This window comes from Mesoplodon densirostris, chromosome 3 (genome assembly GCF_025265405.1).
Source record: "Mesoplodon densirostris isolate mMesDen1 chromosome 3, mMesDen1 primary haplotype, whole genome shotgun sequence".
NCBI classification, from domain to species: Eukaryota; Metazoa; Chordata; class Mammalia; order Artiodactyla; family Ziphiidae; genus Mesoplodon; species Mesoplodon densirostris.
Genome location: NC_082663.1, coordinates 155003014 through 155024593, shown reverse-complemented (window position 1 = coordinate 155024593; position 21580 = coordinate 155003014). Strand labels below are relative to the sequence as shown.

The 21580-nt window shown below is 50.3% G+C and overlaps 2 protein-coding genes across 2 annotated transcripts; one reads left to right on the top strand and one right to left on the bottom strand.

The window, feature by feature from the left end:
- Nucleotides 1-376: 376 nt before the first annotated feature.
- Nucleotides 377-4579, top strand: NHP2 (NHP2 ribonucleoprotein). The gene is made up of 4 exons (XM_060094905.1): nucleotides 377-652; nucleotides 868-937; nucleotides 3446-3551; nucleotides 4214-4579. The coding sequence occupies exons 1-4, from the start codon at nucleotides 493-495 to the stop codon at nucleotides 4337-4339; spliced, it is 462 nt and encodes a 153-aa protein (XP_059950888.1). The 5' UTR covers nucleotides 377-492; the 3' UTR covers nucleotides 4340-4579.
- Nucleotides 4580-4586: 7 nt separating this feature from the next.
- On the bottom strand, nucleotides 4587-21580 carry RMND5B (required for meiotic nuclear division 5 homolog B). Its single transcript, XM_060094904.1, has 13 exons — nucleotides 21218-21580; nucleotides 20527-20780; nucleotides 20137-20386; nucleotides 19857-19978; nucleotides 15334-15496; nucleotides 12195-12340; nucleotides 11929-12069; nucleotides 9175-9275; nucleotides 8826-8992; nucleotides 7686-7851; nucleotides 6379-6481; nucleotides 6133-6287; nucleotides 4587-6046 (listed from the first exon to the last, which is right to left on the bottom strand). The coding sequence occupies exons 2-13, from the start codon at nucleotides 20599-20601 to the stop codon at nucleotides 5983-5985; spliced, it is 1653 nt and encodes a 550-aa protein (XP_059950887.1). The 5' UTR covers nucleotides 20602-20780; nucleotides 21218-21580; the 3' UTR covers nucleotides 4587-5982.

Here is a 21580-nt window from a genome sequence, read left to right as displayed (position 1 = left end):
AGACTTCCCATTCTTCCAATCCGGTCGCAGACCCCGAGCTTTAGGCAAGGATACTGTCGCCTTAAATGTGGTCACGACCCTACAGGTACAGCCTCCTCCTCCTCCTCTTCCTCTCGCCGCCTATTCTGTGACGCCGAACTCTCAGAAGAGTGCAAGTCTGGGTCGCAGTGCCTCCTCACCTCCTCCAGGGCCCGAATCCCTCAGGGCTCCGGCCCTCGCCTCCTGAACCCTCCGACTCCGGTCCTAATCCGCTCCGCCCCGCCCCGCCCCAGTGATGGGAGTGGCCCCGCCCCTACGGCCGAGACCCCGCCCCTCCGCGCTGTATATTTAAGGAGCTGAGCGTCAAGGATTGGTCAGAGTCGGAGACCTGAGTTCCTAATTGGTTATGGTGTACTGCCTGCTTCCCGCAGAGCGGCATGATCCGGAAGTGATTCCTGAAGCGCCCGCCGCGTGGATTAGCACCTGGGGCGGTCGGTTGCCGCGTTCGCTGCCATGACCAAAATAAAGGCAGATCCAGACGGACCGGAGGCTCAGGCGGACGCGTGCTGCGGAGAGCGCACTTACCATGAGCTGCTGGTGAATCTGAACCCCATCGCGCAGCCTCTGGCTTCTCGCCGCCTCACGCGGAAGCTCTACAAATGCATCAAGAAAGGTGCGGCGGGACTTTCCTGGTGATCCAATGGTTAAGACTCTGCGCTTCCACTGGAGGGGGCATGGGTTCGACCCCTAGGTGGGGAAGTTACGCAGGCCGCGTGGCGTCGCCAAAAAAACAAACAAAAAAAAAGAGCGGGTGGACGCCGGGGTGAGCCGGGACAGGACGCGGGTGGCGGGCGGAGGTCCCCTCGACTGATTCTTCTGTCGTTGCAGCCGTGAAGCAGAAGCAGATTCGGCGCGGGGTGAAGGAAGTTCAGAAATTTATCAACAAAGGCGAGAAAGGGTAAGAACCCCCTCCCGCCGGATTTTGCAATTCTAAACGATGACGAAGTTATCCCTGCTACTTAGTAGGTAGTCGGTAAAAGAGCTATGACTCCCCCTCATGTGCAGAAGGTAAATTCCCTCCGGTACAGATGCTGATACATCACTTACACGAGCGCAAAGGGACACCATGGGGAAAGTGAATTCCAGGGGAAGCGAATCGCATAAGCCTGCTCACTTAGGGTAGATCCCAGCTTCATTCATTCAGCGACTATTTACTGACTGCCTACTCTTTCAGGCACTATACTATGGCGAGACAACGACAGTAATCAAATACACACAAAATTACAAGTGTCATAGGTAACCATGAAGGAAAAGTACAGGGTGCAGTGAGATTGACTTCATTATCCTACATCTTTGCTTTCTGGCATTTTTCAGAACCTGAAACTTACTTGCATTTTTATTCCCTGTATCTCCCACTAGGGCCAGAAAGTAAGCTCTTTGAGAACAGGAAAAAGCCTCTCACTGCTTTACTTTCAGAAGTGTCTGGTACATTGTAGGTGCTCCAGAGGTAAATAATGCTGGGGGGGATTTGATGCTCTATGGAGTCTGACCTAGGTGGGGTAGCTGAGGTCTGAAGATATAGGAATTAGTTTGTGGGCTGGTGGGGAGGGGAGGCATTCTGCCAGAAGAAAGTGGATTTCAGGGCAGGAGAGAGTAGTAGTGGGCAGAAGTGCTACCTTCGCATGGGGTTTTTGTAAGCCATGGTAAGTTTAGTTTTTGTACTCAGGGCTTTGGAGGCCACTGAGGGAGGGAGTGACATAATTATGTTTACACCTTAAGAAGATTTTTCTGGCAACTTTGGAAAGGATCAGAGGTGGAAGAATAGATGGGGAAGTTGAGATAGGAGGCTACTGTGGCATAGAAGAGGCGGGGGCAATTTTTGATTGGGTTAGTGATGGCGAGATGGAAAGAATTACAGTGGACGGATGAGAGGACTTTCCGCTATGGAGTGAAGAGGTGTGGGTTCCAGGCGAATGGACAGGGGGCACACTCGCTGAAATAGTGAGTAGTGGAGGGAGCCGGGTTTGTATGGGAAGATCATGAGTTTGGTTTTAGACAAGTTTTTGAGGTGCCTTTTTTTTTTATTTTTTTATTTTTTTTTGCGGTACGTGGGCCTCTCACTGTTGTGGCCTCTCCCGTTGCGGAGCACAGGCTCCGGACGCGCAGGCTCAGCAGCCATGGCTCACGGGCCCAGCCGCTCCGCGGTACGTGGGATCCTCCCGGACTGGGGCACAAACCCGCGTCCCCTGCATCGGCAGGCGGACTCTCAACCACTGCGCCACCAGGGAAGCCCGAGGTGCCTTTTAGACATATGAACCCTCTCCCTAGCAGAAATGTCAAACAGGCAAGTGGCTATAAGGCTTTGCAGTTTGGGAGAGGGTCAGGCTGGAGAGCATAGATTTGGGAGTTGTCAACACATAGTTGGCGCTTGAAGCCTTGGTGGGGTCACCTGGGGAGAAAGTACTGACAGGGCAGCCAAGGACCAGGCTGTGAGAACACCAGCATTTAAAGGCTACTGAGGAATTCCCTGGCAGTCCAGCAGTTAGGACTCCGTGCTTCCACTGCAGGGGGCCCAGGGTTCGATCCCTGGTTGGGGAACTAAGATCCCGCAAGCCGTGCGGCACAGCCAATAAAATAAAATAAAGGCTACTCAAAGGAAGAGGAGCCTGCAGAGGAAGAGAGTATTTGAGGCAAACGGAAAACTAGGAGTGTGGATGCAGTGCTTTGAACCAAGAGCTCGCTCTTGTGTTTTCCTCTCACTCCCCTAGGGAACAGACTCTTCCCTCTGTGTCATCAGGGCTGCTGAGGCCCTTGTCCCAGGACGCCAACACTTTGCCAGCTAAGAGCCCTAGCTGGAGATTCTCTGGCAAGCTTTCATTGGTTCCCTGTCACTCTTGGGAATGATCCTGGAAGCACTCAAGGCCCTTAAATGTGACTAGTTTTTCTAGCCGTCTTGTCTGCCCCATCCCCATCCTGGACTCCAAAGCCATCCCTGGCTCCCCAGCAATAGCCAGCCCCTGTGTATCTGGTATCCTTCTGATTCTCTCGACCTTAAATGCTTTCCCTGCCTCCAGCCCCTCCACGGGCTGCCTGACATGTTCATCATTCAGCTTTCCTCTCAAGTGTCACTTCCTGATTCATTTTTTGATCTTCCAAGGAGGGGTGAGCTCTTACTCCTTGGCATCTCTCTCATACCTCATCTGTCCCAGCACGATATGCTTTGTCACACTTGGTGGCATTTACTTGTTGCCACGCAATAGAGATTACCTCCCCAGAGGAATGCACTCACCAAACAAACCTGCATGAATTTCTAAAGGTTGGGAGACACACATTAATAATTGGACTCTTTGAGGTCATGGGGCAGCTTACCCATCTCTGTACCCCCAAGGCCCAGCTCAGAGGCAACACTTATGACTGAAAGAGGGAACAAGCAAGCTGGAAATGACAGTGGTTTCTCTTATTTCAGGATCATGGTTTTGGCAGGAGACACATTACCCATTGAGGTATACTGCCATCTCCCCGTTATGTGTGAAGACCGGAATTTGCCGTACGTCTATATCCCCTCTAAGACGGTAAGGAGCACGTGTGCCCGATCTTGGTCAGCACAGGAGGGAGGGTGTCTGGGATCAGGTATTGGGCAGCAGGCCATAGTGGGAAGGAGTGTGAGCTTTGGAGTTCAGACAGACCGGGATGGATTCTTGGCTCCGCCGCTTCCTAGACGAGGGACTGCAGATAAGTTACCTCTCTGCACTTGCATTTCTTTCTTGTAAAATGGGAATCCCCTTCTCCATGGACTATGGGAGTGAAACAGAAGGTGAACTTGGATATGTAAGTCCTATTAGGTGGGTGCAGTTTCAGAGGGGATGTTCTAGGGACCTGAAGCTGTCCTTACCCTTACACAGCCAAGGCCAGGTCTGGGGTCCAGGGAGTGGGGGATGGCAGGGACCTGGAAAGCATAGGCACTGCCCAAGGGGACAGCCCCTGCTGGGCTGGAGCCCTTTCACAGTTGCCATGTGGAACTGTAGGCCCAGTGTTGCTGGACCACAACTCGAAAGTTTGCTGAGTTTAAATGGTGGCAAAATGTTAACATTGACTGACTAGCGCATGTCTTAACATTGACACTAGCACTACTCTGTGGGCTGGATTAGGCTGGCGGATCACCAGTTTGTGACTCCCTGGTATACAGGTTGTGCGGCCTTCTTTCCAAACAGCGCTTCTATTTCCTTCTCTGCAGGACCTGGGTGCAGCCGCCGGCTCTAAGCGCCCCACCTGTGTGATAATGGTCAAGCCCCATGAGGAATACCAGGAGGCCTATGACGAGTGCCTGGAGGAGGTACAGGCCCTGCCCCCGCCCATGTGAAGGACTTAGGCGGCAACCTGGGCACCTGCTCCAGAAGCTGTTGGATTGGCGGCGCACCAGCTGGCTGCCCTCCTGCTGCCCCCATTCACAGCATCTCTGTGGTACCCTGAGGCACATGTTCTTCCCAGGTGGCTCCAACAGCTACTTCACGGCAGCAAAGCCGGCATCTTCTCCATCAGCGCTATTTTCTGTTGAGCTTCAATGAAGATGATGTGGGAGAAGTAAATGCTAAAACTGAAATGTGCTGAGTCTGTGGGTGTTTATTTAAGCAGCAGCTCCCGGTGGGGCTGAGGAGTTGGTGGGGAGGAAAGAGCAGAAGCAGCCTTTCTCCTCAGAGGACCCGAGGACTTCAAGAATGTTCAGTGCTAATGCTTGGCCACCAGAGCCAGTGCTAGACTCAAGCTGAGAACAGACCCTACTGCCCACCCTGAGCTTCCCACTCCCGCTCCCAGAGTAGCTGGGAGCTGCAGGGCGAGCCAGCTGAGCCCAGGCCCCACTTCATCTAAGCCTGTAGCTCCTATGTCGGGGACACCCCCATTCCTCTTTTTTTTTTTTCCCCAAGAGCCTTAAATGCCACTGGGAAGCTGACAGAAGCAATGTACCCACCCACACAGTAAATTTTAAATAAGTATATGAAGTTAATTGCAGAACCCCAGGCCATCTCTCCTGCTTGGCATAATGGCCCCATAACCTAATCCCGTCAAACATTTTAGACTTATGGTGCCCTCCTGTTTTCAAAGGCCCAGCATAGGACTCAGTACACACAGCAGCCAAGCTTCAGGCACCCCGGAATAAACTGGAAGGACCTTGGGCTTGAGGGTTGGATCTGGTTTAAACTCCAAGCTCTCTTCTTGATACGCTGTGAGCCTTTTTGGGCAAGTCATTTCATCTTCCTACATCCCTTCACACTCATTTCTAATAAGGAGGTAATACGATTTTATATGTGTATATGTAAAAGCACCTTGCCCAGGGTCTGCCATCTCCTAGCTTTTTCTCCCAATCAGATGCAGGTTGGGTTCTTTCGACTGGGCTCTGTGGCTGCCACGCTCCCAACCAGCAGCAATGGTTAGGCCATGCCCAGTACCTGTGCGCAGTGGGCACATGGTAATTCTTTGCCAGTGAAGCTAAAGGTGGGCAAAGTAAGGAGAAGGCCTGTGAATATATTTGCTCAAAGTTATAAAACAACGGCATTCGGTTCTATCCCAGACTATTTACAGTGGGAAATTGATGCATACAGTTATGAGGCTGTACAGTGGGAGGAGTGGACACAAGCCTTGGTGTGGCAGTAAGAGACCCGGCTGAGGGCAGGATGGAAGACATCTGCTGTGCCTGCCAAGTCCTTTGCTTCTCTGTCAGTTGCTACTAAGTCAACAGCAAATATAATGAAGGGGAGACCGAGCAGGAGTACAGAGGCCAGAGTCTCCCTGCCCTTAGAGCCAAGGAGCCAGCTGCCGGATGTAGGCTGCTTCATCTCCCACCTTGGCCTCTGCCACAGGGCCACTCCAGCCCCTGCCTGTGGTGGCACTGCTCAGCCAGTTGCTCTGAAATGAACCACAGTCCACAGAAGCCAATCACCCCCACGGAGACAGACCAAGGCTCACGGGTGAAAAACCTCTTTCAGCAAAGTTCCTCCCAGGCAGGAATCAGAATATGATGCGTTTCCCATCTGCTGGGTTCTGCTCCATGGGACAGTAGGGACACTTCAGCCTACAAAGGGAGGAGAACCAAGAACGTCTCAGGGGGCAGCCAGCAGAAGGATCAAGCCAAGGTGGAGCAGAGAACATGGAACTTACTTTCCTCCGTTAATGAGCTTGTTGAGTGCATCTCGGGAGATGACATGGCCACAAATGAGCTTGATGGGAGGGTTGGAATCCGACGTCTGCTGGCGGAGGATGGGGCACGCGAACACTGAGTGGTACCAGCACTTCATACCCAGTTCGATCTCAATCTGGGGAGGCCAGCAGAGGGGTGAGTCCCACTTCCCATGGCGGCTGTCCTCCCCAGCGCCTCCTGCTGTACCTCCCCCTGCCAGGCCTCACCGGTAACTCATCCTTGTGACTCCAGACCCCAGTGCACTGCCTCTGCTCGATCACAGCTTTAATGTTCATCAGCACTGGCAGCGCCACACAGCCAGAGGCAAAGCTGCAGAACAAAGAGCAGGGGCTGGAGTGACCCTGACCGAGAACCCAGCAGACAGACAGAAAGGCCAGCACGTTGTTGGAATGTGACTTGGGACAAGGTTTCAAAGTGGCACTTGATCAAACCGGTCCTTAAAAATCTCTTAGGTCATGCATAAAGCAACATATGTAGTCATGCGTCCAACTCTAAAAGAGTCATTCTAATGCACCCCCAAATTTGAGAACCTATAATAAACACAAAAGGAACATCCAGGGGACAGATAATCTGTTCATCCCAAGCACTGCTAAGTCCTTGGTGTGACAGGGACAGTGATGTTTGGAAGGGCCCCATCCTGCCTGTCTACCCCATTCCGTTGTCACAGTGCACCTCTGTAACTGCAATCAACCAGGGCACTTAGATATGGGAAAAAGCAGATTCAGTTCTCACAAGGATTGGGCAGGGGGTGGGGAGCCGACTGGCTGGAGCCTTGGGTACCAAACGCCTACAACACGCAGGGCAGTTGTGCACAACAGAACCGTCCTAAGGCACCGGTGTTCCCACTGGGAGAGACTGTTCTATAACCAGAGTCTGTGGTAATGAATTGGAGGGTGGAGCCTATCACAATGGGGCAAGGCGTGAGATTCCACAGCCAGCCTAAATAAAATACACCACTGTGGTGCGGTGGCGGTGGCGGGGTCAGGTCCAGGTGACCTTTATTCCCTGTGAGGCCCTAGGAGCCTGTTTTCTCATGTAAAATGAGGATAACAGTACCTCTAACTCCTTGGTTTGTTGTGAAGCCATGAGAAGAATATTAACTATAAAGGAGTCTTCTGAGTGAAAGCTCTCAGCACGTGACTCAGCCACTCAAGTCTCCCTGAAGGGAAGTCGTGTTTGAGGGATGAGGTGGCAAGAAGGCCAGGCTGTCAGAGGGTCCTGTGATGACCCAGGGGTGAAGTGCAGGAGACACAGACCTCACTCGAGAGACCTTACAAAATGGGAACCTTGACCCTGCCATTGACCTTGTGGTGATCTCAGGCCACAACTCTTTCTAAATCTGTTTCTCCAACTGTAGAAAGAAAGGTAATTCCTATCTGGAAGAATGACTAAGACAGCCAGTTTAGTAGGTCTGTGAAGGCACCAAGCACCATCCCTGGACGTGGCAGGGCCTCGGCAAATTGGGTTTCCCTCAACCCTCCCACTTGTGCTGCCCCCACAGGGCTGGCTGTACCTGACGCTGAGGGGCGACTCCACAGAAAGGCCCAACAGGGAACAAGCATCGCGCGTAAAGGTCTCACAGATCTCGGCCCAATGGCTGTTGTCCAGGAGGTGGCAGTAGGGGGACTTCTCCAAGCCCAGCCGCAGGTATACCAGGCTGCCCATCATCACCTGGATCTCTACAAAGCAAGGGGGACTCAGGGTACAAGGAGGCAGCCTTTTCCCAGGTCTCCACGTCCAGCCCTGCTGTGGCAGGGCTGCAGAGGCAGTATGAGCCCCATGGCTCCCACGCCTGAGACCTGACCAAATGGGGGTTAAAATGCCCTCTGGCAAAACCAGTTTTCCCCAAAATCCAGTGAGGAAGTGGGGTCTCAGGCCTGCTTCTGTGGCAATCATGACCCCACAGCATGAGGTAGAGAAGGGTTTCAGTTTCCTTCCCATCCTTTCAGCTGCATCAAGGAGCGAGCTCAGGCCAGCGCTCATGTCTCTATTCTCCAACACTAGCTGATCCCCCCCCACGCCCCCGCCAGCCTTTTTTTTTTTTTTTTTGGCCACGCCTTGCGGCATGAGGGATCTTAGTTCCCTGACCAGGGATCAAACCCATGCCCCATGCAATGAAAGTGTGAAGTCCTAACCACTGGACTCCAAGGGAATTCCCTAATCTCCCTTTTTAAAAAGCTTTCAGGAGGCGGCGGTATCTAGCTAAGATTTCATAACTTTGCTGGGTTTTCATGTTGTTTATCTCTAAATAAAATGTGAAGTAATAAATGTGAGTGGAGCTAAAGAAAAAAGTGACTAGTAGTTGGGTGGTTCCTAATTGTGAACATCTGGAAGGTGAAGCTCAAACAACTGAGGTTTGGAATTCCTACTGTGAGGCTAGAGCAGCATGAGGGCACGCGTGGCGTGGGCAGGCCTGGTGAGCTCTGGGTCGGGGTGTGGCACGTGGCTGGGGACCAGAGGTGGTGTGAGATGAAGCTAGGAGGGTATGGCAGAGGCGGTGAGGAAGGGCCTTGAGTGTGGAGTTCACCTGGGCGACAGTGGGGGAGGGGTTCCAGTAACACGCAGCCCCACGTGCGGCAGGGACGGGCAATCCCAGACGTGCTGATGTCCGCCAGAGCCCAGCAGTGCCCACCCTGGCACTCAGGGCACGTACCCCGCTGGTGAAGCCGAGCAAAGGGCTGGAAGTGCCGGGCGTAGCTGAGGGCCTCCAGCTGCTTCTCAGGGCCACCTGCCAGGAGGCGGATGAAGTGCAGTCGGTGCAGCTTGAACTCCAGGGAGCTGTTGAGCTCGAGCAGGCGCTGCCTGTGGGAGACGGCCCATCTGGGAAGAAAGGGGCCAGCTGAGTGTGGAGCTGGTGGGGCGAGAGAAGGGGCCCTGGCAGAGCCTCCAAGAGCCTATGTGAGGCCCGTGAGACAGACCTGGAGACGTGTCAAGTACGCTGAGTGAGGCGAAGAACACAGACAAGCCCTGTCCCCCGCGGGCCCACCCAAGGGCCAACGTACTCCAATGCTGGCCCCAGGTCTTGTTCATGCAGAGCTTCCAGGATTCGATTCAACTCCAGGAAAGGCTGCTTGAAATCCAAATCCACATTAAGTGTTGATTCCTAGAGGGAGAGAGAACAATTGACCACTGGAGGACAGTGTTTCCAAAATTCTCTGCTCTACACCTAATAAAACCTCATCCACCAAAGACAAGCTAGAGAGGGCCAGGTTTTACATGAGGAGCCATGGTCTCTTGCCAGCCACCTGGACCCCTCTTATTCCCAGTTCAGTTCTGGGAGGCTGAGTGCTACATGCTGGCCTCCCAGAGAGCAGACTGCAAACCCCACCCCACCTGCTGGGGTACTGGAGACCCATACTGAGTAGCATGGAGAGAAAATTATTCCTTTTCAATTTCCCTAATTACATTAAGGGAAAGTATCCTTTACTTTCACTTCTAGTGTGTCTTTAACACCTAACAAGTGCTACTTCGTCATTTTACTAATCTTCCTTTTTTTTTTTTTTTGCGGTACGCGGGCCTCTCACTGTTGTGGCCTCTCCCGTTGCGGAGTACAGGCTCCGGATGCACAGGCTCAGCGGCCATGGCTCACGGGCCCAGCCACTCCGCGGCATGTGGGATCTTCCCGGACCAGGGCGCGAACCCGTGTCCCCTGCATCGGCAGGCGGACTCTCAACCACTGCGCCACCAGGGAAGCCCAATCTTCCTTTTTAAGAAAGGGATTACCAGGCACTCAGACCTCTGGCTGGCAAACAACTCTACCTAGAAATTAATAACTTCACTTTTCATTGTATATATTTTTTTTTATATTTTAATTTTTATTTTATTTATTTTATTTGTGGCTGCGTTGGGTCTTTGTTGTTGTGCACAGGCTTTTCTCTACTTGAGGCGAGCAGGGGCTACTCTTGGTTGTGGTGCACGGGTTTCTCATTGCAGCTTCTCGTTGTGGAGCACAGGCTCTAGGTGCGCGGGCTTCAGTAGTTGTGGTATGTGGGCTCAGTAGTTGTGCCTCGCGGACTCTAGAGCACAGGCTCAGTAGTTGTGGCGCACAGGCTTAGTTGCTCCGCAGCCTGTAGGATCATCCCGGACCAGGGCTTGAACCCGTGTCCCCTGCATTGGCAGGTGGATTCTTAACCACTGCGCCACCAGGGAAGCCCCCATTGTATATATATATATTTTTTTTTTCTTTTTGCGGTATGTGGGCCTCTCACTGTTGTGGCCTCTCCCGTTGCGGAGCACAGGCTCCGGATGCGCAGGCCCAGCGGCCATGGCTCACGGGCCCAGCCGCTCCGCGGCATATGGGATCCTCCCAGACCGGGGCACGAACCCGTATCCCCTGCATCGGCAGGCGGACTCTTAACCACTGCGCCACCAGGGAGGCCCCCCATTGTATATATTTTTATAGCTACTCTCTTTTTGTATCAGGGGCACTGATTTCTAAAATTTATTTAAAGAAGCAACAAAAGCAAAAAATAAAAAGCAGGACTACATCAAACTAAATTAAAAGCTTCTGCACAGCAAAGGAAACCATCAACAAAATGAAAAGGCAACCTACCAAACGGGAGAAAATATTTGCAAATCGAGTATCTGATAAGGGGCTAATATCCAAAATATATAAAAACTCATATAACTCAATAGCAAAAAAAAAAAAAACTTAAAAAATGGAGAGAAGATCTGAATAGACATTTTTCCAAAGGAGACATCAAAATGGCCAACAGGCACATGAAAAGATTCTCTACCTCAATCATCAGGGCAGGGCAATGCAAATCAATACCACAGTGAGCCATCACCTTGCACTTGTTAGAATGGTTATTATCAAAAAGATAAGAAATAACAAGTGTTGGCAAGGATGTGGAGAAAAAGGAACCCTCGTGCACCTTTGGTGGGAATGTAGATTGGTGCAGCCACTATGGATAACAGTATGGAAGTTCCTCAAAAGATTAAAAATAGAGCTACCATATGATCCAGCAATTCCACTTCTGGGTACTTATCCAAAGAAAATGAAAACACTAACTTAAAAAGATATCTGCACTCCCATATTCATCGCAGCATTATTTACAATAGCCAAGATAAGGAAACAACGTAAGTGTCCATCAATGGATGAATGGATAAAGAAGATTGTGTGTGTGTGTGTGTGTAAAATGAAATATTATTCAGCCATTAAAAAAGTAGGAGAATCCTGTCATTTGTGATAACATGGATGGACCATTATGCTAAATGAAATATGTCAGACAGAGAAAAACAAATACCATATGAACTCATATGTGGAATCTAAAAAAGTTTTTTTTAAGAAAACCAAGCTCATAAATACAGAGAACAGATTGGTGGTTACCAGAGGTGCAGAGTAGGGTGTGGGAGAAATGGGTGAACTGTTTTTGGGTTTTTTTAGTTTTAATAAATTAAATACAATTTTTTTAATAGCTATTAACCCGTTTAAGGAAAGAATGCATCAACAGAAAGGAGCTGGTCTACAATGGAAGCAAAATTAAGGGGCGATCTTGGAGGAAATGTTGGACTTCCCATGTGCAGTCCAGAGGGGAGGATGCCCTGGCAGGCCAACTGTCCACTGGAAACAGGTCTCTGGGAACAGGTATCCCTATCAGACAATCAGAGCTGATGACATACATATTTGAGTCATGTAAATAAACTGACCTGTCTGGATACAAGAAAAAAATAATAACGGGGTCCTAATATAAAGGAAACTACCAAGTAGAAAGCAGAACAGGCAGGTACCAGTGCCTTCCCAGCGGGCTCGTTACCTGGCACAGCTCCTCAGCAACACTGAGCATGCCCTGCTGGTACAGGTGCTCCAAGATGGCCATCTGCAGGATCTGCTGCTGCTTCTCCCGAGAGTCCCATACTGCGTCGGAGACTACACCGCAAATCTCAGAGTCAAAGTTCTGACGAGGAGAGACAGGGCCCTGTGACTCAGGGTCTCACTTCTCACACTGGCTTCCTGAGAAGCCCTGCTACACACTAGCAGCAGGTGTTCCTGCCCCCCGTCCGGGGCCACCCACGTGCTCACCCTGTCAATGGCTTTGCCCACTCGGGAGACACTGCTGTGAATGTCCTTGTGGTCTGAAGCCAGTTTCTGCACGGTGTCTTTTATCTTCCGGCAGCACTGAGACATCACCAGGGAGAGGGTGGCTGAGAGAGGGGTCCCCTGGAGGGCTGCAGAGAAACACTGGCAATGAGTCAGGACACAGAGGAGCAGACCTTGTCCCTGCCTCCTTATTCTAAATGCCAGCGTGGAGGCCGGGAAGCAGCCCTGAACTCCAAAGTGAAAGCTTCTACTACAGGTCCTGCCACTTTTTAACTACATGACTTGCAACTGGTCAAGTGGGACAAGCCGGTTCATCTCTCAGAGTCTTCATTTCCTCATCTGCAAAATGGGGGTGATAGCACTGGCCTTGTAGGTTGCTGTGAAATGAAGATGATTTGGCACTTACTGTGGGCAAGTGCTTGGTTTTAGCTCATTTAATCCTCACCACCATTCTCTGCAGTGGGCACTGTTAGTATCTTGTACTACAGCTGAGGAAGCCGAGGCAGTTAACTTGCCAGATGTCACAGCAGTGATCTGAAGCCCAGGCTCCTCACCACCACACCAGATGGCTCCTTATTATCTTGAGGGAGATACCCTGTGGGAAGGCTTTGAACCATAAAGTATTGTCCCCATGTTAATGCCTCTAACTAACCCAGAGGACACCAGGCAGGCCAGGGTCCTCCAGGGAAGCACAAGGACATTTCTGGCTCAGGATGCCAGGTTTACAGTGGTTTCCACCCCCCCATGGCTGGATGAGCCACACGAACTACCAAGAGCACGTGGGGCTTGGAATAGAGAAGGGCAGACAGGGCACGGGTCCCTTCCTCCAGCCCAGCATCTACGCCCCTTCTTTAGATGGCAGCCCCTCGATTCAGGGGAGAAAACACGACCCAGGGAAGGGAACGTGACCCGAGAGGGCCAGGGAGTGTCTCAAGCTCCGAGACCAGAAGCCCTGGAAGAGAGCAGCATTCTGCCAGGCTGCTAAACAAACAAAAGTGAACTGGAGTTGCTGGAGCACCATGACCACCTCAGGGGAGCACTGCTCTGAGGATGAAGCCAGTGTAGACTGAAGGTATCACATGAGCACTTAGATCCAACTGGGCTGGACCTTTCAGTTACCCGAATCTATAAATCCAGCAACCATACCCCCTTTGTTTGTTTAAGCTAGTCTGAACTAGGTTTCTGTCACCTGTAACTGAATGAGTCCTGACAAATACAAACAGGAGGTGGTGGCTGGGCCTACTCCTACTAGGATGTCTATAACCAAAAAGACAGGTAATAATAAGTGTTGGTGAGGATGTGGGGAAATTGGAACCCTCACACGTTGCTGGTGGGAATATAAAATGTTGCAGCTACTTTGGAAAACAGGTGCCAAACAGTGTGCACACAAAACAGTGTGCCAACATTTTCTTCAGAAAGTTGAACAGAGAGTTACCATATGACCCAGCACATAAAAAAAGAATGAAGTACATGGTACATAGGGATGAACCTTGAAAACAAGCTAAGTGAAAGAATATAAAAGGCCACATATTATATGATTCCATTTATATGAACTGTCCAGAATAGGTAAGTCCATAGAGAGAAAGTAGATTAGTGGTTGCCAGGGGCTGAGGGAGAAGGAGAAATGGAGTGATTATTAATGGGTGGGGGATTCTTTTTAGAGAGGTGAAAATGTGCTGTAATTAGATAGTGGTAAAGACTGTACAATTCTGGAAATATACTAAAAACCCACTAAAGTGTATACTTTAAAAGGGTGAATTTTAATGTGAATTATAGCTCAATCAAAAAAAAAAAGGACATAGGAACTAGGGGTTACCTCTGGTCAAATCTAAGACAATTTGATCATCAAAATAAATAATAACAGTAATGGATTATAACCCATTGAATAATATATGAATTTATGAGTATGAACTTGGAAGGAAGGAAGGAAGGGAGGAAGGAAGAAGGAAGGGAAAGCCTTTCTTATAGTTAAATGCCAACTAATAAGTGTATAGGGAATGATAGACTGGGAAAAATCACCCGTCTTGCAACTAACTTTGTAATGATTGGTTCACGCAAGAATCATCAATGAATGCTGAAACCAGTGGGCAGAGTCTGATAAAGCACAGGAAATTTATATAGTCTCAAAGTACCTCCCCACAAATTACTTATTGATTAACTCTAAAGAAAGAAATATTAACCTTAGGGTGGAGGAACCTGGCAGACACCATCTTAACCAAAGATCTTGATCAAAGTTAACGTCACCCATAATGGAACAAGCTGATACCTTGTACCTCCTGATGTGATGCACTGAGAAACACATCAGTTCTGAAGTACTCTTGCCCAAAATGCAAAAAAATAATGAGGAAACAGCAAACAAATCCAAATCGAGAGACGTTTTCAAAATCACTGGCTTTAATGTTTCTAAAATGTCAATGTCATGAAAGGCAAAGGCAGGTGGAGGAAATGTCCCAGATTTAAAAAACTAAAGATTAGACACAAGAAACTAAGTGCAATGCTTGATCTTGGATCGGATCCTGGACTGGAAAATAAAATTAAAATGTTTTATGAAAATTATTGGATAGTGGCAAATTGAAATATGAGCTATATTCATTAGGTCATAATATTAATGTCTAACTTCTTGATTTTAATAATCATACTGTACTTACGTAAGAGAATGCCCTTGATCTTAGGACATACACACCAAAGGCTTAGGTGTATGATATCTGCAGCTTACTTTCTAATGGTTTTAAAAGTAAGAATATGCAAGAAAACTGATAAAGCAAATATGGCAACATACTAGCAGTTGGTGAATCTTGGTGAAGGGTATATATGAGCTCTTTGTACTGTTCTTAGGACTTTTCTGTAAACTTGAAATTATCTTAAAGTGTCTTAAAGATTCAAAATAGAAAAGCAAATTGAAAACAAAACGTAAATGAAAATAATCTCAGGTAAATTAATAATTTCTGTTGGGCTTTTTGAAATAGCTCAGAGACTTCCATTATTCCCCTTCGAAGAGGCCTAGCGATCCATGTATCAATGCCCTAACCATCGTCCTTCCAGAACCCTATTATCAAGCAGCCTTAGGGTCTCCTAGGCCCCAAGGGAGGCAGGTGTGGGGCTCTAGCGGGGGGACACCCACCTGCGCTGGCCAGCTCAGCCCGCAGCTGGCCCACGTAGTGCAGCAGCTCCTCCAGGCTCTGCTCACAGTGCTGCCCATAGGTCAGGAACTTCTGCAGGACCTTGTCCACCTCTCTCTCCACACTCGCACACTGCTCCATGGCAGCCACTGTGTCAGGCCCCACCTGGGCCAGAGGGGCACAGTGAGGAGGGCTCCCAGATTCCACCTCACCATTCCCATATCATATATCAATGCTTAGATATTCCCAGCTTAACATATCTGTACACAGCTTCCATCACCCCCAGCCAGGGTGCCCACTGGAGGTGCAGGTAGGCGTGAGGACGGGTCTTCTGAATCATGGTGAGAAAATTACTGTTTTCAACTCTTTTCATTAGAATCCTTGTTCATCTCTTTTTTATTTTTTTAATTTTTTTTGGCTGCGCCGCAGCATGCGGGGATCTTAGTTCCCCGACCAGGGATCGAACCCGTTGACCCCTGCAGTAGAATCGCGGAGTCTTAACCACTGGACCACCAGGAAATTCCTCTCATCTCTTTTTTTTTTTTGCGGTACACGGGCCTCTAGCTGTTGTGGCCTCTCCCGTTGCGGAGCACAGGCTCCGGACGCGCAGGCTCAGCGGCCATGGGTCACGGGCCCAGCCGCTCCGCGGCATGTGGGATCTTCCCGGACCGGGGCACGTACCCATGTCCCCTGCATCGGTAGGCGGACTCTCAACCACTGTGCCACCAGGGAAGCCCCCTCATCTCTTTTTTAATCGGAAAAGAGAGCAGGCCTTGCAGAGCTCTCAGCAGGCAATCTTGCTATCTTGCTATCTAAGTAGAAATCCATACATACATCGCATATTCTAACGTTTCATGTATTTTCATATATTCATTATGGTCACCTCTTCACTTAGTGGACTTGGTTTTCCGTGTACTATAGTGATAGAAGCCATGAAGGCAGTCCTTGAATGGCTGATGCTTGAAAGCACAGCCTATGGAACAAATGCTGACCACAACGGCCTGAGAGGCCTTGCCCACCACTCCTACCTCAGCCTCCCTGCCGCTTGCCCACAGACAGGCAGCTCATATTCCCTTGTTCCCTCACAGCTCCGTGCCTTGGTATGCTCTCCATCACCCCTCACTTCCTCGACTGCTTGAGAAGCTGGCCCATCCTTTCCAAGGCAGCTCAGAGGTCATCTCCTTCTGCAGCTGTCCCTAGCCTGCTCTCACCTGGCTCCCTCCACTCTCACTTGGCACCCTCCTATTTCAGTTTTGACCACTGGGTAACGATCTGTTTGAGGGCTTGCGTCCCCCACTAGACGAGAACATCTCTTGTTGTAAAACTCTTCCTCCTCATGGTACCATTGAAGAAAGTTGACTTTTCTTGTCCCACCTTTCCTACCACTAAGGTCCCACTCCTAAGTCCCTTCAACACTGGGCCACTGCTCCCCTCCATTTCAGAGCAGCCTTTGACACTGAACACATGGACGATCCTTAAAATGTTGGTGATAGAGTTGATTTCGCTCCCCATCTTTCCATCTACGGGATGTGAAGTGAGAGGGCTCTGTCAAATGCACCTCTCAAACGTTCACATCTAGCCAGTTGTTCATTCTCTCAAAGAAGGGTACAGAGTAACATCACAAAGAGAATTCTGTGTCCAAAGTAACCATCGGGATTCTCCCAGTCTCACCAGACTCTCTTCCCATTCCCACCAGTACTGTTAGCCCTGGCCCCATCATCTTGGCCCAACCTGTAGCCACTATGTCCTTATCAGACAGGGGATGAGTAATGGAGAAATGGTACCCAGGGCCTTGAGATGGTTGACACTATCACAGTACAATTTGTTAATCATGGTGTCTAGAAGACATGCCCCCCTCTTCATGCCCCCTGAGGAAATACCCTATAACTGGAATATGAACCATTACAGGCAAAATATAACAGGGACACCTGTTGGAAATAATATAATAATAATTATTGCTATGAATAGCTACTATTTCATAGGGGCTTATTATGTGACAGGCGCTGTTCTAATGACTTGGCATGCATTAACTAATTCGCTTAATTCTTACAAAAGCACTATGAGGTAGGTACAATTATTAGACCTACTTTACGGATGAGAAAATGAAACTCAGATTAAATAAATTGCTCAAGGTTACGTAGCTGGGAAGTACAGGACCTGGACCCGAAGCTGGGAAGTCTGGCTCCAGGCTCCAGAGCCCTTCTCTGAAGCACAGTCCTCTCTGGACCAGCTTAACAGGCCACCATCTCACCAGGAAAGGAAAGCAGCCAATATTTGTGGTTGGAATGAGGGTACAGCAATGATTAATGATGACAAGAAACGGGAAAGTAACCACAGAGCCTGTGAGATGATCAACTAGGAAAGATGGCAGTACTAAAGAATGTTTGCCAAGAGTGGGAACCAGAATCACCATCTACTGAAAATAAACACAGCTCAAGAAAGGTTACAACCTCACCAAGGTCAAACAGTATGGCCCTGTCAGACATCAACGAATACCAGGATTATCAAAGGGACGCCCAAGTCAGCATCTTGAAATTGTATTAAAAAGCTGAGGGAGGAGATGGGTACAAGAATTTTCATCCCAGTGCTGTGTTGTGGCAGGGAGTTTGAGACAACCCAGGAGCCTACGGGAAGTGATAAGTCAAGTAAAATGTGGGAGATGCATCTATGGAAACCTGGGTAGCACTGAGAAACCATGTTCCGGATATACCCACAGCAACATCAGTAAGATCCCAAAACATGGTACTGAAGGGAAAAAGAAACAAAATGAAGTCCAGGCTGAATACCACTTATGTTTTTAAAAAATATATGCATACAACCAAGGACACACGCAAATAAAAGGATATGTACCAAACACATCAGAGCGGTTTGCTGCAGTTGGGTGGTGTGGGGAGGGAATGGGGAGAATGGGAATAAAAGGGAATATGTAAATAAATGCAAAGGAGAAAAAGGGCCTGTGTGGGCCAGTTAAATGTACAATGAACTGATAAATGTGATTATCTCAATAAAAATTTTTTTATAAAATAAACGAGATGGGAAAACAGAACTGCTTGCAGGTATTCCATCCAAAAAGCCCAAGAGGCCAATTCAGCCTGTCCAGGGTTAGCCACTCTCCCTTAATCACAGCCGGTCATCTTCCCCAGGCACAAGGATGGATGAGTGTGAGTTTGTCTTCAGGATTAATCCAGGGAATTTCATTTCCATTATCCTAAGCCCTCCTCCCCAAGGTCTCACATGGACAGAAATTATCTACCAGGGTGATCACCCCAATACAACACATCAGATCCTGTCACCCCCTTATGCATCACTGCCATGGTTTGACATAACATGCCCTTTGCAATTGTATATTCACTTCCTTTGCACAAGCTATTCCTGTGTCTAGAGTGCCCTCCACGCTTCTCTGCACGGAGGACACAAGATGCTGTTTAATCATGAAGCCCATGAAGCTCTCAATGAAATCTCCCTGCCTCCTCCTCTGCTTCACAAACCAAACCTCTGTCAAGGGCGCCGATACCACACACATCTGAGTTCTCAGCACTGCAGCACAGTAAACTGCCTATTCACACGTCTGTCTCCCCGCACCAGACTGAGCTGCTCAGGGCTGGAGTCCAATCTCATCCTCTGTCCCGTCAGTGCCCAGCCCAGGGCCTGGTCCACAGGCGGTACAGCCATTTCCAAACTAGGGGGCCCTGAGCTCAAACTTGTCACGGTTGGGGAGAGACGTGAGTGAAATACTGAAATCCCCACCAAGGCATGCATAGGGGTTTTGTCCCCAGTCTTCAGCATCCTAACACAAAAGGGCCCCTTCTGGGGCCTGGGGAGAAGAAGGGAAGTTTGCACAGATCACAGAAAGGTCCCCTTTGCCTGACACAGAACTGGACAGCCTCCACCGACCCAACACTTAATCTTTTCACCCCCCATCTCTATCCAGTCTTCACCTTACACACCACTCCTCTGCTTAAAACCCAATAGATTTCCACAAACTCAGAGTAAGTATGGGACATGGGTCCACAAGGCTCTAGGTGAGTCAACTCCCAACCACCTCTCCAACTTCATCTCCTACCACTCTCTTCCTCAATGGCCATATTCCAACCACACTAGTTTTCTTTCTATTTCTTGAACATCATTTTATTACTACCTCAGGGCTTTTTCCCTCTGCCTGGAACACTCTTTCAGATCTCCCTATGACTGGGTCCTTATTAGGGTTCCAAACGCATTTCTTCAGAGATGCTCTCCTAGGCCACAGTGTCTAATGCTGCCCCCTCTGCCCCGCCCCGTACCTATGAGTCTATCATATCACCCTGTTCCTTTTCTTCATTGCACATCTTTATTTCAAGTTTCAAATCTTTCTTCCGTCATTAACCAAACCTGGAAGGAGGAAAAAGCCCACCAGTCTTCTTGGACTACAGCCCCTGCTGGGAGTTTCACCTGCATTAGCAAGCAAATTACTGGCAAACTCCTACTCATCCTTCAAAAGACCTTAGTCGAATGCCCTGCCTGGCTCCCACGTCACGCAACGGGTTACCTCCGGCTCGGCAGGGTCGCAATAGGATGGGACGTGTGAGTTCGAGCTACTCCCCAGGTAGGGGCGGCTCCCCGAAGGGTCTCTGAGAATGCAGGGGTCCAACTCCCGGCCCTGGCCGACGTCTGAGGAGAAAACAAACCCAAGGGCGGACTGGTGAGGGGGCTTAGTCCCGAGGCTTTACAGAAGACCCGGGGCCTGGGAGCCTGCGTAGCCGAGCAGCCGCCCACCGCGCTCCGCCCTCCGACCGCACCTCCCGGCAAGGAAGCCAGCCGGCTCTCACCTGGTCCCGCAGCCGGGGCCCTGGTTTCCGGCGCCGCTGTCAACGGAACCGGAACCTGCGACAGTTGCTCCGAGGCTCCGGATTCGCCCACTCGCGACTCCGCGGAGGGGTGGCCGAGCCTCCCCCTCCCGCGCACGAGTGGAGTCGCCCGCAGGGTCAGGGCGGCAGCTGGAAACCGCACCTCCGACCTTTGCGGGGCTGCGCCGGGGCTGGAGCCCGAGGCCGCCGGCCCGGCCCCGACTCTGCACGTCTGATGGAAGGAATCGGAGCGACCCACTCGCTGGCCAGCAGGGGTGCGCGCGGCGGCTCCGCGTTCAGAAGCCCTAGACCAGAAATAACTGCCTCCCCCGGTCCGCGCCCTCCCACCCTCATTCAAAGTAAAGACAATACCGAACAACACAATGCATGTAAGGTCCAACAGTTAGGCTTTCCCGCGGTGGCTCCTTGATGCTCTTTCTGAAACATCAAATGACGTTTAAAAGAGAAGTCCCCTTTTTTCTACTCCAGCCCTGCTGCTCCCCTAAGCCCGTACTTAACACACTGGGCAATTAAATTCTGCTGCGAGGGACTCAGCCCTGCTCTGCTGCCCTAAATTGGTCGCTGTCCTTTCAGAATGGAGGGGAGACAGGGGTTGCACAACCGCCCTAAGGAGGAAGGGTAAGAGTTAGGAAGGAGGTGAGAGGAGATGGTGACCCCAAGCCCAGGCCAGGGCTGAGTTCACGACCCTCCAAGGCCCCCTTGCTCTGCAGGGAAGGGGCAGAGAAGCCTCCCGCCCCCTCCTCAGGCTTCAGGGACTTGGACTAGAAACAGCCCAAGAAAAAAGACTCGGTCTCTTTTTCCCTGACTTTAGCTTCCTTTTAGGGCCAGTCTCATTCCAGGGCATCTTACCCTCCAACCCTCCATACCTCCTCCCCACCCCCACAAAACACCCTTGCACAATCCAGCCCTGTTTTCCTTATAATATTTGACTTTAAATTATCTTGAGCGTTTATTTGTCTATTCTGTCTTCCTGCCCCTAACCTCCCCCCTCCCCCCACATTTTAGGATAAAAGCTCCATTGGGGCCAGGAGTTTGTACCCACCGCTGCTGTAGCCCCAACACTATGTGCTTGGAACACAGTAGCTGCGCAGAAATAGTCTGAAGTAGCCGATATCCTCCGTTTATGAATGGGGAAACCCCGGTTTCAAACCTGATGAAACACGCAAGGAAGAGGGCGGTCCACAGCCGGTCCAGCAGCCCGCGGGGGCGAAGAAGCCTGTCCCTGCGCCGTGAGCCTGGGTGGTCCTGGCCCAGGCGGGAGTTGTGGGGGTGGGAGGGTTGAGTGAACCAGTGAACCTTGCCTGGGGCCACAGTCCGAGACTGAGGCTGCGTCCAAGCCAGCAGGACCTCACAGGGTTTCGCGAACGCCCCAGGCTTCCCCACTTCCTCTGGGGAAGCCTGCCTC

Bases quoted from the DNA above. Each gene is read 5' to 3' on its own strand.
- NHP2 (XM_060094905.1), top strand. From the start codon at position 493: ATGACCAAAATAAAGGCAGATCCAGACGGACCGGAGGCTCAGGCGGAC. The intron at 938-3,445 runs GTAAGAACCCCC...CTCTTATTTCAG, and splicing joins ATCAACAAAGGCGAGAAAGG to GATCATGGTTTTGGCAGGAG. The intron at 3,552-4,213 runs GTAAGGAGCACG...CCTTCTCTGCAG, and splicing joins TCTATATCCCCTCTAAGACG to GACCTGGGTGCAGCCGCCGG.
- RMND5B (XM_060094904.1), bottom strand. From the start codon at position 20,601: ATGTTTCAGAAAGAGCATCAAGGAGCCACCGCGGGAAAGCCTAACTGT. The intron at 12,341-15,333 runs GTGGGTGTCCCC...GTTTCTCTGCAG, and splicing joins GGCTGAGCTGGCCAGCGCAG to CCCTCCAGGGGACCCCTCTC. The intron at 8,993-9,174 runs GTACGTTGGCCC...CTTTCTTCCCAG, and splicing joins GACCTGGGGCCAGCATTGGA to ATGGGCCGTCTCCCACAGGC.